General features: G+C 32.6%; 1 protein-coding gene across 3 annotated transcripts in view; it reads right to left on the bottom strand.

Annotated features, from left to right (window-relative positions):
- LOC108917944 (clustered mitochondria protein homolog) overlaps window positions 1–12,858 on the bottom strand; it is a 53,868-nt gene that overhangs the window by 24,465 nt on the left and 16,545 nt on the right. For all 3 annotated transcript variants that reach the window (XM_018724759.2, XM_018724760.2, XM_018724761.2), the window contains exon 7: window positions 5,100–5,431. In XM_018724759.2, the coding sequence (XP_018580275.1) occupies window positions 5,100–5,431 (332 nt within the window). The remainder of the gene's footprint in view (window positions 1–5,099; window positions 5,432–12,858) is intronic.

The raw sequence follows: 12,858 nt of genomic DNA, 5'->3' as shown, positions 1-12,858 counted from the left end.
GGTCGAAGTGTAGAGTTTTTGAGTATGTAAACGTCTCCCGTTGCTTTAGATGTGGTGTATTTGATCATCGGGCTGACAACTGTAGGTATCAAGGCAAATGCATGAATTGCGGTGCTTCGGACCATGAGTTAGAAAGCTGTTCAAGTAGACTTCCTCAGTGCTTAAATTGTTTGGAAATAAAACTGAAGTTTAATTTGGACATTGACTCTAATCACTCTATCTATGATAGTAACTGTCCTGCTTATTTAAAAAAAATTGAGAATCAGAAGAAGAAAATTAAGTATTTTACAGTTGACAAGATGTCTTTTTTAGACCGAGAAAACCAAGTACGGCCCTGAACAATTCATGTGATTTTAGTGTACAAGGTAACAGTAATGATTATATTCACGATCAATCCTTAGAATTAAGCAATGTTCAGTTTAGTGGAATTTGCCATTTTAATGCCAGATCAGTTTCAAACAAATTTAATGATATAAAATCATTCATTCTAAAAAATTCATTTTTAATTGTTGGAATCAGTGAGACTTGGTTTTCAGCTGATATTGATGACGACGTATTTAATATACCGAATTATAATTTAATAAGATCCGATCGTATCACAAGAGGTGGAGGTGTCGCGCTTTACATAAAATCTTCGGAATTCAAATCATATTCGGTATTAACAATTCCAACTGATGGTGTTTATGATATTGAATATTTAATTGTAAAGTTGAGAGTAGGTTATCGGACCTGTGCTGTGGGTGTTTTTTATAAGCCTCCTGATTCTCATTATTCAAATCTTTGTATTTTGGCTGATGCTATACAGTACTTTATGGAAAATAACATTAATAATTTTGTCTTTATTGGAGACTTTAATGTTAACATGCTAACTAACGGGCCTGATTCTGTATTCCTCAATGATTTGTTATTGAGTTATGACTGTAAACAATACGTCTCTGATCCTACTAGAGTGACTGCTGATACTGAATCTTTACTTGACTTAATTATTTCGAACTCTGATTTGTGTATTAAAAACGTTGAAGTATTAGATATTTGTTTCTCTGATCATAATGTAACATCTTGTGATATTGAACTAACCAGTAATGTGCCTAAACCTGTTGTAAAGGAATATCGTTGCTACCGTAATTTTAATTGGGAAGCTTTTAACCGCGATGCTGCCAGTATAGATTGGAATCAAATTTATAATATTAATTCTTTGATTGGTAAAGTAAAATTTTTTAATGAATCTATTACGAGCCTCTTCGACAGACATGTTCCATTTAAGAAGCGTACTTTTAAAACTTTTAAAAAACGAGAGCCATGGTTTACTGATACCTTATGGGAAATTAGAAAACTTAAAAATAAAGCTTGGTTAAGATTCAAAAAAAGTAGAAATGCTGCACATAAAAAATTTTTTTGTGACATTCGTAATTACTACGGTATTGCTGTAAAGCGAGAACGTGCTGCTTTCTATGCCTACAATATAAATAGCATTAAAAATGACTTAAAACAGCTATGGTCAAAATTAAAATCGTGGGGCGCTGTAAGTGATAGACTAAATGAAAATCTTCCTGACGAGATCTGCAATGCTACTCTCATTAATAATTACTTCATTGACTCTACACCTAATTTAAATGTTAACCAAGATTACATCTCTTACCTTTATAATTCTAAATATAAGAACAATTTACATTTTACATACACACCTTCAGATATTAATAAAGTTCAAGATCTTATTATGAAACAAAAATCTCATACAATTGGTTCAGATGGTATTTCTGGCAAAATGCTTCAGTTGTCGGTTAAATGGGTGTCGGCTCCACTTACACACATAATAAACTTTTCATTCGAGATTGGTCAGTTACCGGAACAATGGAAAGTTGCTTGTGTTAGACCATTACCAAAAAAGAAAAATCCAAAACAGTTGAAAGATCTGCGTCCAATTAGTATGCTCTCTGTTCCTCTTAAGATTGCTGAATCTGTTATTTTTGATCAATTGTTTAAATATTGTTTTAAAAATTCAATAATTCCTATAAATCAATCAGGATTTCAGAAGGGAATTAGTTCTTCAACTTTATTGGCTAATGTAACTGATGATATTTTGACAGCTATCGACAATTCTCTGATTTCGTCTCTAACTTTACTTGATATGACTAAAGCATTTGACTCAATTGACATCAATTGCCTTATTGCTAAACTTTATTATTATGGTATTTCTAGCAATATATTGTGCTGGTTTTGTAATTACTTACACGGTAGAGAACAATATACTAGATTAAATACAGGTTCCTCGATACTAACATCACCTTATAGATCAGTTGGTTCTGGTGTTCCTCAGGGATCGATATTAGGACCACTTTTATTTAACATGTTTACTGCAGATTTGTCGAGAATTCCTTTGAATTGTAAACTAAATATGTACGCTGACGATCTACAACTCCTTTATAGTTTTAAGCCTTCTAATTTAAATATTGCCACAGCAGTTATTAATAATGACTTACAATTAATTCATGACTGGACCATAAAAAATACTTTGTTAGTTAATGCTAATAAAAGTCAAAACATTCTATTTGGAACATCAACTCAATTGCGAGGTCTGGATAACTTTCCCGTTTTAATTAACAATGAAAATATTCCTGCAGTCAATGTTGTTAAAAATCTTGGCCTGACTTTTGATTCATCGTTGACTTTTTCGAATCATGTAACCGTTATCTGTAAGAAAGCTTTTCTATCATTAAAACAGTTGCAATGCTTTAAAAAGTATCTAAATCCTCAGACCAAAATTTTACTTACTGAATCTTTAGTCTTATCTCATTTGAATTATGCTGATGTTATATATGGCCCCTGCCTTTCTCAAGAAAATAAACACCGTTTGCAAAAAATACAGAATTGTTGCGTCCGTTTCATTGCGAATGTACCCCAGTTTAGTCACATAACTCCATATTTACGTTCCTTCAATTTGTTGAGCATGTCTGAGAGGAGACTTATTCATTTTGCCAGTTTTATACTCAATATTTTAAAAAATAACAAACCTACATATTTATGTGATAAAATAAAATGGAGATCTGAAACACATAATAAAAATTTGAGATCACTGAGTAGCAAAGCGTGTATTCCTTCACATAAAACTGAAAAATTTAAAAATTCATTTTCGTATTTAGCTTCTTATGTTATTAATAATTTACCCCTCCAGTATCACAATTTGTCAGTGACAACCGTTAAACATATGTTAAAAAATAATATACTTTTTTCTGACTTGGTACTTTTTGATGTATGTAGGTTTTAACTATATCCAATAGTGTTTTGTATTCATTCTTGTCCTTTTTTTATTGCTTATTTATTGTATTTGTTTGTTTTTAATCTGTTCTCTTTGACACAGGAGGTGTTGTAAATCAACTTTGTTGATACACCTTCCTTTTGTAAAAATGTTGTTTATACTTCTTTTTTGCAATAAATGTATTATTATTATTATTATTAAAGAATAAAATTTGAAATAGCTTCACAACGAGGTCTTGGTTTTAAAATCGTTTTGCCGTGTGATAAGTGTGAGGCTCGTGCCATAAACTCCAGTCCTTTTATCAAGCATTCTTATGAGATAAACAGACGATTTATATTTGTGATGAGAATTCTTGGAATAGGATTGAAAGGTGCAGCTAAATTCTGTGGATTGATGGATATGCCAACTTGCTTGATGCAAAATACCTATGATTTGATTATTGAAAATATTCACTCTTGTATGAAAGTAGCCACCAAGAAACTTTTCAAAAAAGCTTGTGCTGAAGAAAAAGATGCTACAGAGGGTCCATCTTACAGCCCTGGAATAGATGACTCCATGTAAGTTAAAAAAAAAAAATGTTATAACCAAAACTTTGAATGCGTTTTTCTCAAAACTATGTTTTCCAAATTGGTGATCAAGATTTCTAAAAAACGGCTCAACCGATCGGTCTGAAATTTTAACACAACCTTGTCAAATATATTCCCCGGGTATTAATCAAAGGAATAAGATTTTGGAAAATTATTTCTATTTTTTTAAACAATTTTAAGTGTCAATTTTGCTTGAAAATTTGAATTTTTTTTTACGAAGCCACCATTTTGTCAAAAATCAAAATTTTGATTATTCCTTCGATCAATACCTAGCTTTATCTATCCACTAAAAGAATCTTTTCGGTTTTTTGATTTCAGATGAACTAAACCGGAGAAATCGTGGTGACCGCCGAACACCTTTTTTTAGAGGACCTTCAGGAGATCGTCTGCAGGAGCACACCAAATCAATATTCTTACAAATCATTAGTGCCATTATAAACTTAGATGTTGCCACTAAATGTACCAATACTTTTTGTTTTTGTAAAATAAAATACCTTTTCAGAAAAAATTAATAAAAAAACGGTTTTTTTTTGGCCTTGCAACTGCGTATAACCCCTTAAGTTACATGAGAAAAAATATTTTGCCCACCCATCTCAAAAAACCACGAGCCGCCACCGACAACAGGGGGACTACTTTGAAAGGGAGTGGGATAAAAATTGAAGATTAATTAAATACTGTTTGAGAAAATGAACAATTCTCATTACTTTTTGATCAAGCTGGTTAAATTTTACTTATCTTTTTTAAATGAAGTAGTTAAAATTAATTTAAAAAATGCTGGTAAAACATTGGACGTTAAAATCTGACATTTACATAAGAAAAAGCATAAAAGTTGTTGTATAGAAGCTTTTTTGCTCTAGATGTGAAACATCAGAAAAAAATAAATAGAAAACTTAAATTTTCAGTGTTCTCAAAATATTTCAAAAATTAAAAAATAAACCTGTTTCATTTTAATAGTACCCTGAGCCATTTTTTTATTTTCAATTTGAGACACCCTGTATAATTTTCATTGTCTTCATGATGGACATCTTTATCTTGGATGCAGTGTATGACTTATTTCAATAGCAGTATTGCGCATTTATGTAACTTTTGAAAATTTTTTAAGTCTTCAAAATTTTGTCCATTACAAACAATCGGCAACAGATGTTATATATTTACAAAAACAATTACAAACCCGTTTTTTTTTTTTGGCGACTTTACATTTTACATTTGCAAATACATATCTATTACGTCAAAAACCACACGGTTTGACTACTTACCGGGGCGACAAAAGCCGCAGCATCGCCTCCCAGTTCCTTGTAGTGATCGCGAACATCAAAACCAAGGGAGAAGAAAATATTATTCCAAATGAACATCTGCATCTTAGCCTCCTCTCCAGGATTTATAGCCATAACATTGCCGTCTATCACAGCCATAGCGCCTCTTGTCGCAGCAGCTACAAAATCACTGTGGACTTTGAAAATAGCCCTTTCACGTAATAAACGTTCCGGTAAGGTTTTTCTCGGTAGCTCCCTTGTGGTTTGTAACTCCTCGTTCCAGTCCCTTGTCTGGCCGGGGATGTGCTCTTCGTAACCCAATTTTGATGAAAACGCTAAAAGCATCACACAAGTTTTTAGAGCTTAAAAGTGTAATTAGATAATAGTGGAAATTATCTCTATAGTTAAACATACTGAAAAAAAATCAAAATTGTTGACTTCTCTCTTAAAAGTACAAATTTTCATTTGTCCTGATCTATCTGTACTACGTAAAATATAAATTTCAAAAAGGTATGTGCTCTTAAGTTTGGTTTCACATAGATTAATTTTCAATTTAATTATTACATCATCTGTTTAATACTATTACTCCTTAGGATGCTGTAACTGAACTCCACAATACATTTTAGTCCACGAGCCCACGTACAAAGAAAAAAATGATTACCTGTAACTTTGCGTGCAGCTTAAGTTTGACGAGTCTTCCAAGATTTGACTACGAGGAAAATTCAACAGTGATAAGTTTTCCCGTGATTTTCAGGAAAACATGTCAATCTGGCATAAACATGGAATGTTATGACCAGCACTTTTTTTAAGTTTAAATGAAAGATACATTTTTTTAAAACCCCCCAAAAAATTTGTCTGACAAAAATGTTGGTATTTTGAGTTTGTCCCCCACCCCAAATATGTCGATTTGGTGACATTATGGTTGGTGACAACCAGCAAGCTGATTTTTCTGGGAGGGTTTGGTAATAAGATTTGAAATGAAAGTATCTTATTGTCCGACAAAATTCTTGAGAAGGTTTTGCAGTCCGACGCCCCGAAGATGTCGACTTAACGAGAACATGGTTGGTGATAACCAGCAANGAAAAATCAAGAGGATTGAAGTCCGGACTTCTGGATGGCCAAGCAAAAATGCTTACATGGCCAATCCAGCGATTTGGAAAAACTGCATCTAAATATGCACGCACTGGCCGAGAAAAATGTGGTGGAGTTCTGTCGTACACAAACCACATGTCTCTTCTTAAATAAAGTGGAACTTCTTCAAGCCGTGGAAGCATTTTTACTTGGCCACCCAGAAGTCCGGACTTCAATCCTCTTCACTTTTCTATTTGGAAGAATTTATTGGTTCGTGTGAAGAGTTGTGGCAAAGAATACAAATAGCTGCCAACGAAGTCAAACACAATCCCAATGTTATTTCAAACTCGAAGATATCTCAGAAAACGTTGTGTACAGTGTGTTGTGGATTCTTCGAACACTGACTTTAAATCATTATTACGAATTTCATTTATATTATTGTTAATTGTTGTAATAACATGAAGAAACACTTGGTTTGTTTCGCTTTTAATTTCTCGTATTATCAAAATAAATCGATTTTTCTCAAAAACGAATCGAGATACCAAAATGAAACAAGAATACACAATTAATGGAAAAATGATTGCTCTTTCAGGTTTTGATTCACGTTTCATGTTAGACGTACAGGGTAAAAAGTTATTAACTAAATTTTCGGTACAATTGGTCGTAAGTGGCGCCCTCTACGAGCAATGCTGAAATTACAACACGCATCTTATTCATTGCCTAAAAAAATATAGTTTCACAAGTTTTCTAACCTATATATTTTCAGAATAATTGCAAAAAAAAAAGATTTAAAATTTTAACTTTCAACACCCTGTATTTCCGAAACTATCAGCTTTCAGATAAGGCATGTTTGCGCCAATGTCACCATTTAACGTGTAGTATCTCCAGCTTTCAATTTTCCCATTGTTAATGAATCACCCTGTATACTGTGTCCGAGGTAAAGATGTCTATCCTGGGAATATCGCAAACAGTGAAAGGTACAGGGTGAACCGAATTAGAGAAAAGTTGTGCCACTAAGAGACGATTGAAATAACATAGACAGATTTTAGACACATTTTTCAATTCTCTATTTCATTTTCTGATATCGTTATTATAGCTAGAACGAAAAGAACATTTTTTTTTAAGGCAACCGCTGCCATTTTATTTTCAATTTACCGTGACAAACTTCATTTAATGTTTCGTATTTAATTCAGTCAGTGTATGCGAAATGCCATATTTTCAAGGCTGTTTTGGAAGCGAAAACCACCTACAGCTTTAATATACAGGGTGATTCACAAATGGCGACCAAAAATGAAATCTTGTATTATTTGGTGAATAATTTAATAATTTAAGTCTTTCATATAAAGTTTTTATCTAGGACGCCTCATTAAAAAGATACAGAATGTTAAACTTAAAAAAATATTTTAAATTTTTTAAAAATGATTTAAAAACTAGTAAGTGAAATAATTTGAAATGGGGCTCATGTATTTATGTAAATACGAGGGGGGACCCAAAAATAACCGGAATTGTAATGCTGCGCCCCGTGTACTTATAGTACCAGGTTGCGCCGCCAGAGGGCAGTTGCGGGACCTCTCCTGAGTCATTCCGCTAAGCGGCGTCACCCGACAGTGACTAGTGTGGTTCCTCTGGCAGCTCTGTGTGTATGTGTGCAATGCAGACGTGACATGAAAAAATGGCTGGAAACTCAAGTGTACGAATGGTTTTTGTGGTTTAGAAAGAGAAAAATGGACACGTAGGACAATCGACCAACTCGAGGACTTATCCGGGTTTTCCTGGAATTCAATTCAGCGAATTTTTAATGTTGATTTGGGGATGCAAAGATTAGCAGCAAAGTTCGTGCCGAGACTTCTCACCGGAGATCAAAGGGATCGTCGCGTTCAAGCTTGTCATGAAATGAAAGATGCATTCAAAGACGATCCAAATTTTTTCACCACAGGTGACGAATCATGGTGCTATGGGTACGACCCAGAAAGTAAACAACAGTCAACTCAATGGAAGTCAACTGGCTCATCTCATGCAAAAGAAACTCGTCAGGTAAAATCGAATGTGAAGTCGATGTTGATCTGTTTTTTTGACATCAAAGGGATCGTACACTCAGAATTTGTTCCTCAAAACCAGACAGTAAACCAAGAATTCTATTTGGAGGTTATGAAAAGGTTGCACAGAGCTTTGGCGCGAAAACGTCCGGCTTTGTGGAATTCTGGCGAGTGGCTCCTGAATCACGTCAACACTCCCGCGCATACGGCCCTCAGTGTTCGCCAGTTTTTGGCCTCAACGAAGACAGCTACCTCGACCCACACGTCCTGTTCGCCAGATTTAGCACCCTCGGACTTTTTCCTCTTCCCCAGGATTAAAAGGGACTTGAAAGGGAAGCGTTTTGCCAATGTCGAACACGTAAAACTCAATGTCATGAAGGTACTAGCAGGTATCAAAGAGGACGAATTTAAAAGGTGCTTCCAACACTGGAATGAACATTTGGACAAGTGCATTAATGCTAATGGAGAGTACTTTGAAGGAGATTAAGGTTGTATTTGAAAAAAATAGTAAGTAAATGCTTTCTACAATGAAATTTCGGTTATTTCTGGGTCCCCCTTCGTATTGTGCAAAAATTTAGATGCATATTTTTCTAAATAAAATAGTACTCCACTGCTTTCCGGTAATAATCATGGTATTTTCGGATTCGTTTTTCAGTTTTCTACAAATTACTACTCTCTTGTTTTTCGAAAAAAGCCTCATTTTCGAGTAAAACTTAAAAAACCAACTGAAAACACACTTTGATATTTGAATAAAATACGGATTAAAATCACATAGGATGCTGTGATACCAACTTTGACATTCTGAGCACAAGAAATACCTAATAAATAATGCTTTTCATCAGATTCAAGCAACAATAAATTTCCAACAAATTAAATTTTCGTTACTAAAAAGATGTCACACCTGTGTTCGTGGAAATGGAGGTACTTTTTAGAATTTACTCAAATAAATTCACTGAAAAATCAAATAACTAATGTTATTAATTTTTTTATTCGAATAAATAGCATATGCCCGTCCACTGCTGTATCGGCTAAGGCCAACTAAGGCTTTTCGCCAGCGATTGGAAGTACACATGTATATTTATTTGCTGTAATTTTGTTCTTTAAATGAATTTTTAAACATTAGAACAATTTTTCCCTGAAAAGGTATTCCAGAAAACAAATTTTAATAAAGGAAATAATAAACCGTTTTATAATAATGTGTAAAATCGAGTTAAAAAATAAATATCTACGGTCCTATGTTGAATATTCTGTGATAATGACAATTATAATTATTAAGTTTTTTTTAACTCGTTGCTGTTATACTGAATTAAGAATGATTGCGGAGAAATCAATGTTTTATAGATTCGAATATTTTCGTGATGTAAACTTTTAGGACTTTTAAATCCAATATTTATTTTTTCTTCAAATAATAAAGAAACTGTGACATAAAAAAAAACGTTTGTTTCATTTAATATATTTTTTGAATTTCAATAAGATTTTTAATAAATTATAATACGAGTATACATAAATTGCCTTACGCACCAATAGTTTGGAGTAAAGTAAAATGGCAAGTGAAATTCACAAATTGGTGAGTAGCGATGTTAATGTATTGTTAAATTTTTTATTAAATAAAAAATTTTTTACGTTGACTTTCGATGATAAATTATTTATTTCAAAATTAAAACCTACGCCTGACATGAAAAATTTAACAAGTAAAAACAATTATGGAAGTAACGGATCATTTTAGTAAAAATTGGTACAATAAATATGAGTGGTTAACAGGCAGTGAAACCAAAACCAAATTATATTGCTAGAATTGCTTACTATGTAATGAAAAAAGTAAAACACCTCGAAACTATCAAGGATATTCAGATCAGAAACATATTAATGAATCCTTAAAAAAAAAGAAGAGCGATCGAATTAGCATACATATTCATCATTAATGGAATTATCTGATTCATTATTGTCCTTAAATCTTGTTCTTGTGTATATAAGTAAATAATCATATCAATAAAGTGCTTTACAATGTCTATTTTCGTCCACGACTTTATTATGTTTTAAAATATTCTCACGAAATGTGGAATCAAGAAAAGTTTTTTTTCCTAATAATTTAAATTTTAATGAAGGCAATTTTCGTAAGCTTGCAAACTTACTTTCAAGGTACGATAATAAATTTAGTGTTTTTAAATAAGTCTAGTTTTTAGCAGCCTTTCAAAAACTATTCAAAATGATTTAATAAAGAGCATCAATGGAGTAGCATCCGAAGTGATATTTTCAGTAATAAGAAATGCTCTATATTTCGCGTGGCAAGTACCCAAATGAAACGACGGATGTTAAATGCTTATCTCAGTTATTAGTAATTTTTAGCTATGTTCATGGTGGTAAAGTAGTTGAAAGATTTATGGGATTTTTTTGTGTAAGCAAGGGGAAAAAGCTATGGATCATTTGTTAACAGAAAATTAAAAAAATTTTGATATAGAAAATAAATTAGTAGGCCAGTAGAATGTAATTATTCCTATATGATATTAAGGGGTTATACGCAGTTAGAATTTTGAAAAATTCATTTTTTTTACATTTCCAGAATGTACATATATCTGACTATATTCCCATGAAAATTTCAAATCGATCCGGTAAGTATTTTCCGAGACACGTATATTTGTAAGGACGGTTAGAAAGTAGGCGGAGTAAAAAACAGAATAGAAGCTGTTCTTTTCTTTCTTTGTTTTCCTAAGTATTAAATGACCTTAAGAGTGGTTCATTTTATACCGGAAGACTAAATCGAGTCTTCTTGTAAGAAATAAGTGAACATCACAACAATTCAAACAAACAGTTCTGCCACGTTGTACAGTCGTGTGTCGTGTGTTCAGTTTTAACTTTCTGTTCTCAGTTTTGCGTTTTTAATTCAATTAAATTGACTTTAAACCTTAACTAAAATGCCACTTAAGTGTAGTAGAAAACAAAGAGCAACCGAAAAAGTACACTTATCACGATCTAAAAAAAAAACGTATTTAATCCAAAAACAACTGAGGCAGATGAAAGTAGTTTTAGTGCATCCGCAAAAAAATTCAAACTACAGAAGGAGATTTTAGTTCCCCGTGATTATTCTATTGAATATAGAATTTTGAACTTTATAACAGTGATTACAGCAATAAGTGATTTTGTAACTTGATAAGAAAACAGAATGTATCAATATTCCACGATAATAGTGAACTAAATGTTAAAGTTGTAAAGAAGATGAAGACAAAATACATGGCTATTATCGAGTGCGATCCTGTGACATTTAGAAATATTCTCGATCAGAATGCCATATTTATTGATTGGTCGAAGTGTAGAGTTTTTGAGTATGTAAACGTCTCCCGTTGCTTTAGATGTGGTGTATTTGATCATCGGGCTGACAACTGTAGGTATCAAGACAAATGCATGAATTGCGGTGCTTCGGACCATGAGTTAGAAAGCTGTTCAAGTAGACTTCCTCAGTGCTTAAATTGTTTGGAAATAAAACTGAAGTTTAATTTGGACATTGACTCTAATCACTCTATCTATGATAGTAACTGTCCTGCTTATTTAAAAAAAATTGAGAATCAGAAGAAGAAAATTAAGTATTTTACAGTTGACAAGATGTCTTTTTTAGACCGAGAAAACCAAGTACGGCCCTGAACAATTCATGTGATTTTAGTGTACAAGGTAACAGTAATGATTATATTCACGATCAATCCTTAGAATTAAGCAATGTTCAGTTTAGTGGAATTTGCCATTTTAATGCCAGATCAGTTTCAAACAAATTTAATGATATAAAATCATTCATTCTAAAAAATTCATTTTTAATTGTTGGAATCAGTGAGACTTGGTTTTCAGCTGATATTGATGACGACGTATTTAATATACCGAATTATAATTTAATAAGATCCGATCGTATCACAAGAGGTGGAGGTGTCGCGCTTTACATAAAATCTTCGGAATTCAAATCATATTCGGTATTAACAATTCCAACTGATGGTGTTTATGATATTGAATATTTAATTGTAAAGTTGAGAGTAGGTTATCGGACCTGTGCTGTGGGTGTTTTTTATAAGCCTCCTGATTCTCATTATTCAAATCTTTGTATTTTGGCTGATGCTATACAGTACTTTATGGAAAATAACATTAATAATTTTGTCTTTATTGGAGACTTTAATGTTAACATGCTAACTAACGGGCCTGATTCTGTATTCCTCAATGATTTGTTATTGAGTTATGACTGTAAACAATACGTCTCTGATCCTACTAGAGTGACTGCTGATACTGAATCTTTACTTGACTTAATTATTTCGAACTCTGATTTGTGTATTAAAAACGTTGAAGTATTAGATATTTGTTTCTCTGATCATAATGTAACATCTTGTGATATTGAACTAACCAGTAATGTGCCTAAACCTGTTGTAAAGGAATATCGTTGCTACCGTAATTTTAATTGGGAAGCTTTTAACCGTGATGCTGCCAGTATAGATTGGAATCAAATTTATAATATTAATTCTTTGATTGGTAAAGTAAAATTTTTTAATGAATCTATTACGAGCCTCTTCGACAGACATGCTCCATTAAAGAAGCGTACTTTTAAAACTTTTAAAAAACGAGAGCCATGGTTTACTGATACCTTATGGGAAATTAGAAAACTTAAAAATAAAGCTTGGTTAAGA

This window comes from Anoplophora glabripennis, unplaced genomic scaffold (genome assembly GCF_000390285.2).
Source record: "Anoplophora glabripennis isolate ALB-LARVAE unplaced genomic scaffold, Agla_2.0 scaffold66, whole genome shotgun sequence".
Taxonomy (NCBI): domain Eukaryota; kingdom Metazoa; phylum Arthropoda; class Insecta; order Coleoptera; family Cerambycidae; genus Anoplophora; species Anoplophora glabripennis.
Note: the sequence above shows the minus strand (reverse complement) of the source record. Positions and strands in the feature narration are given on the sequence as shown.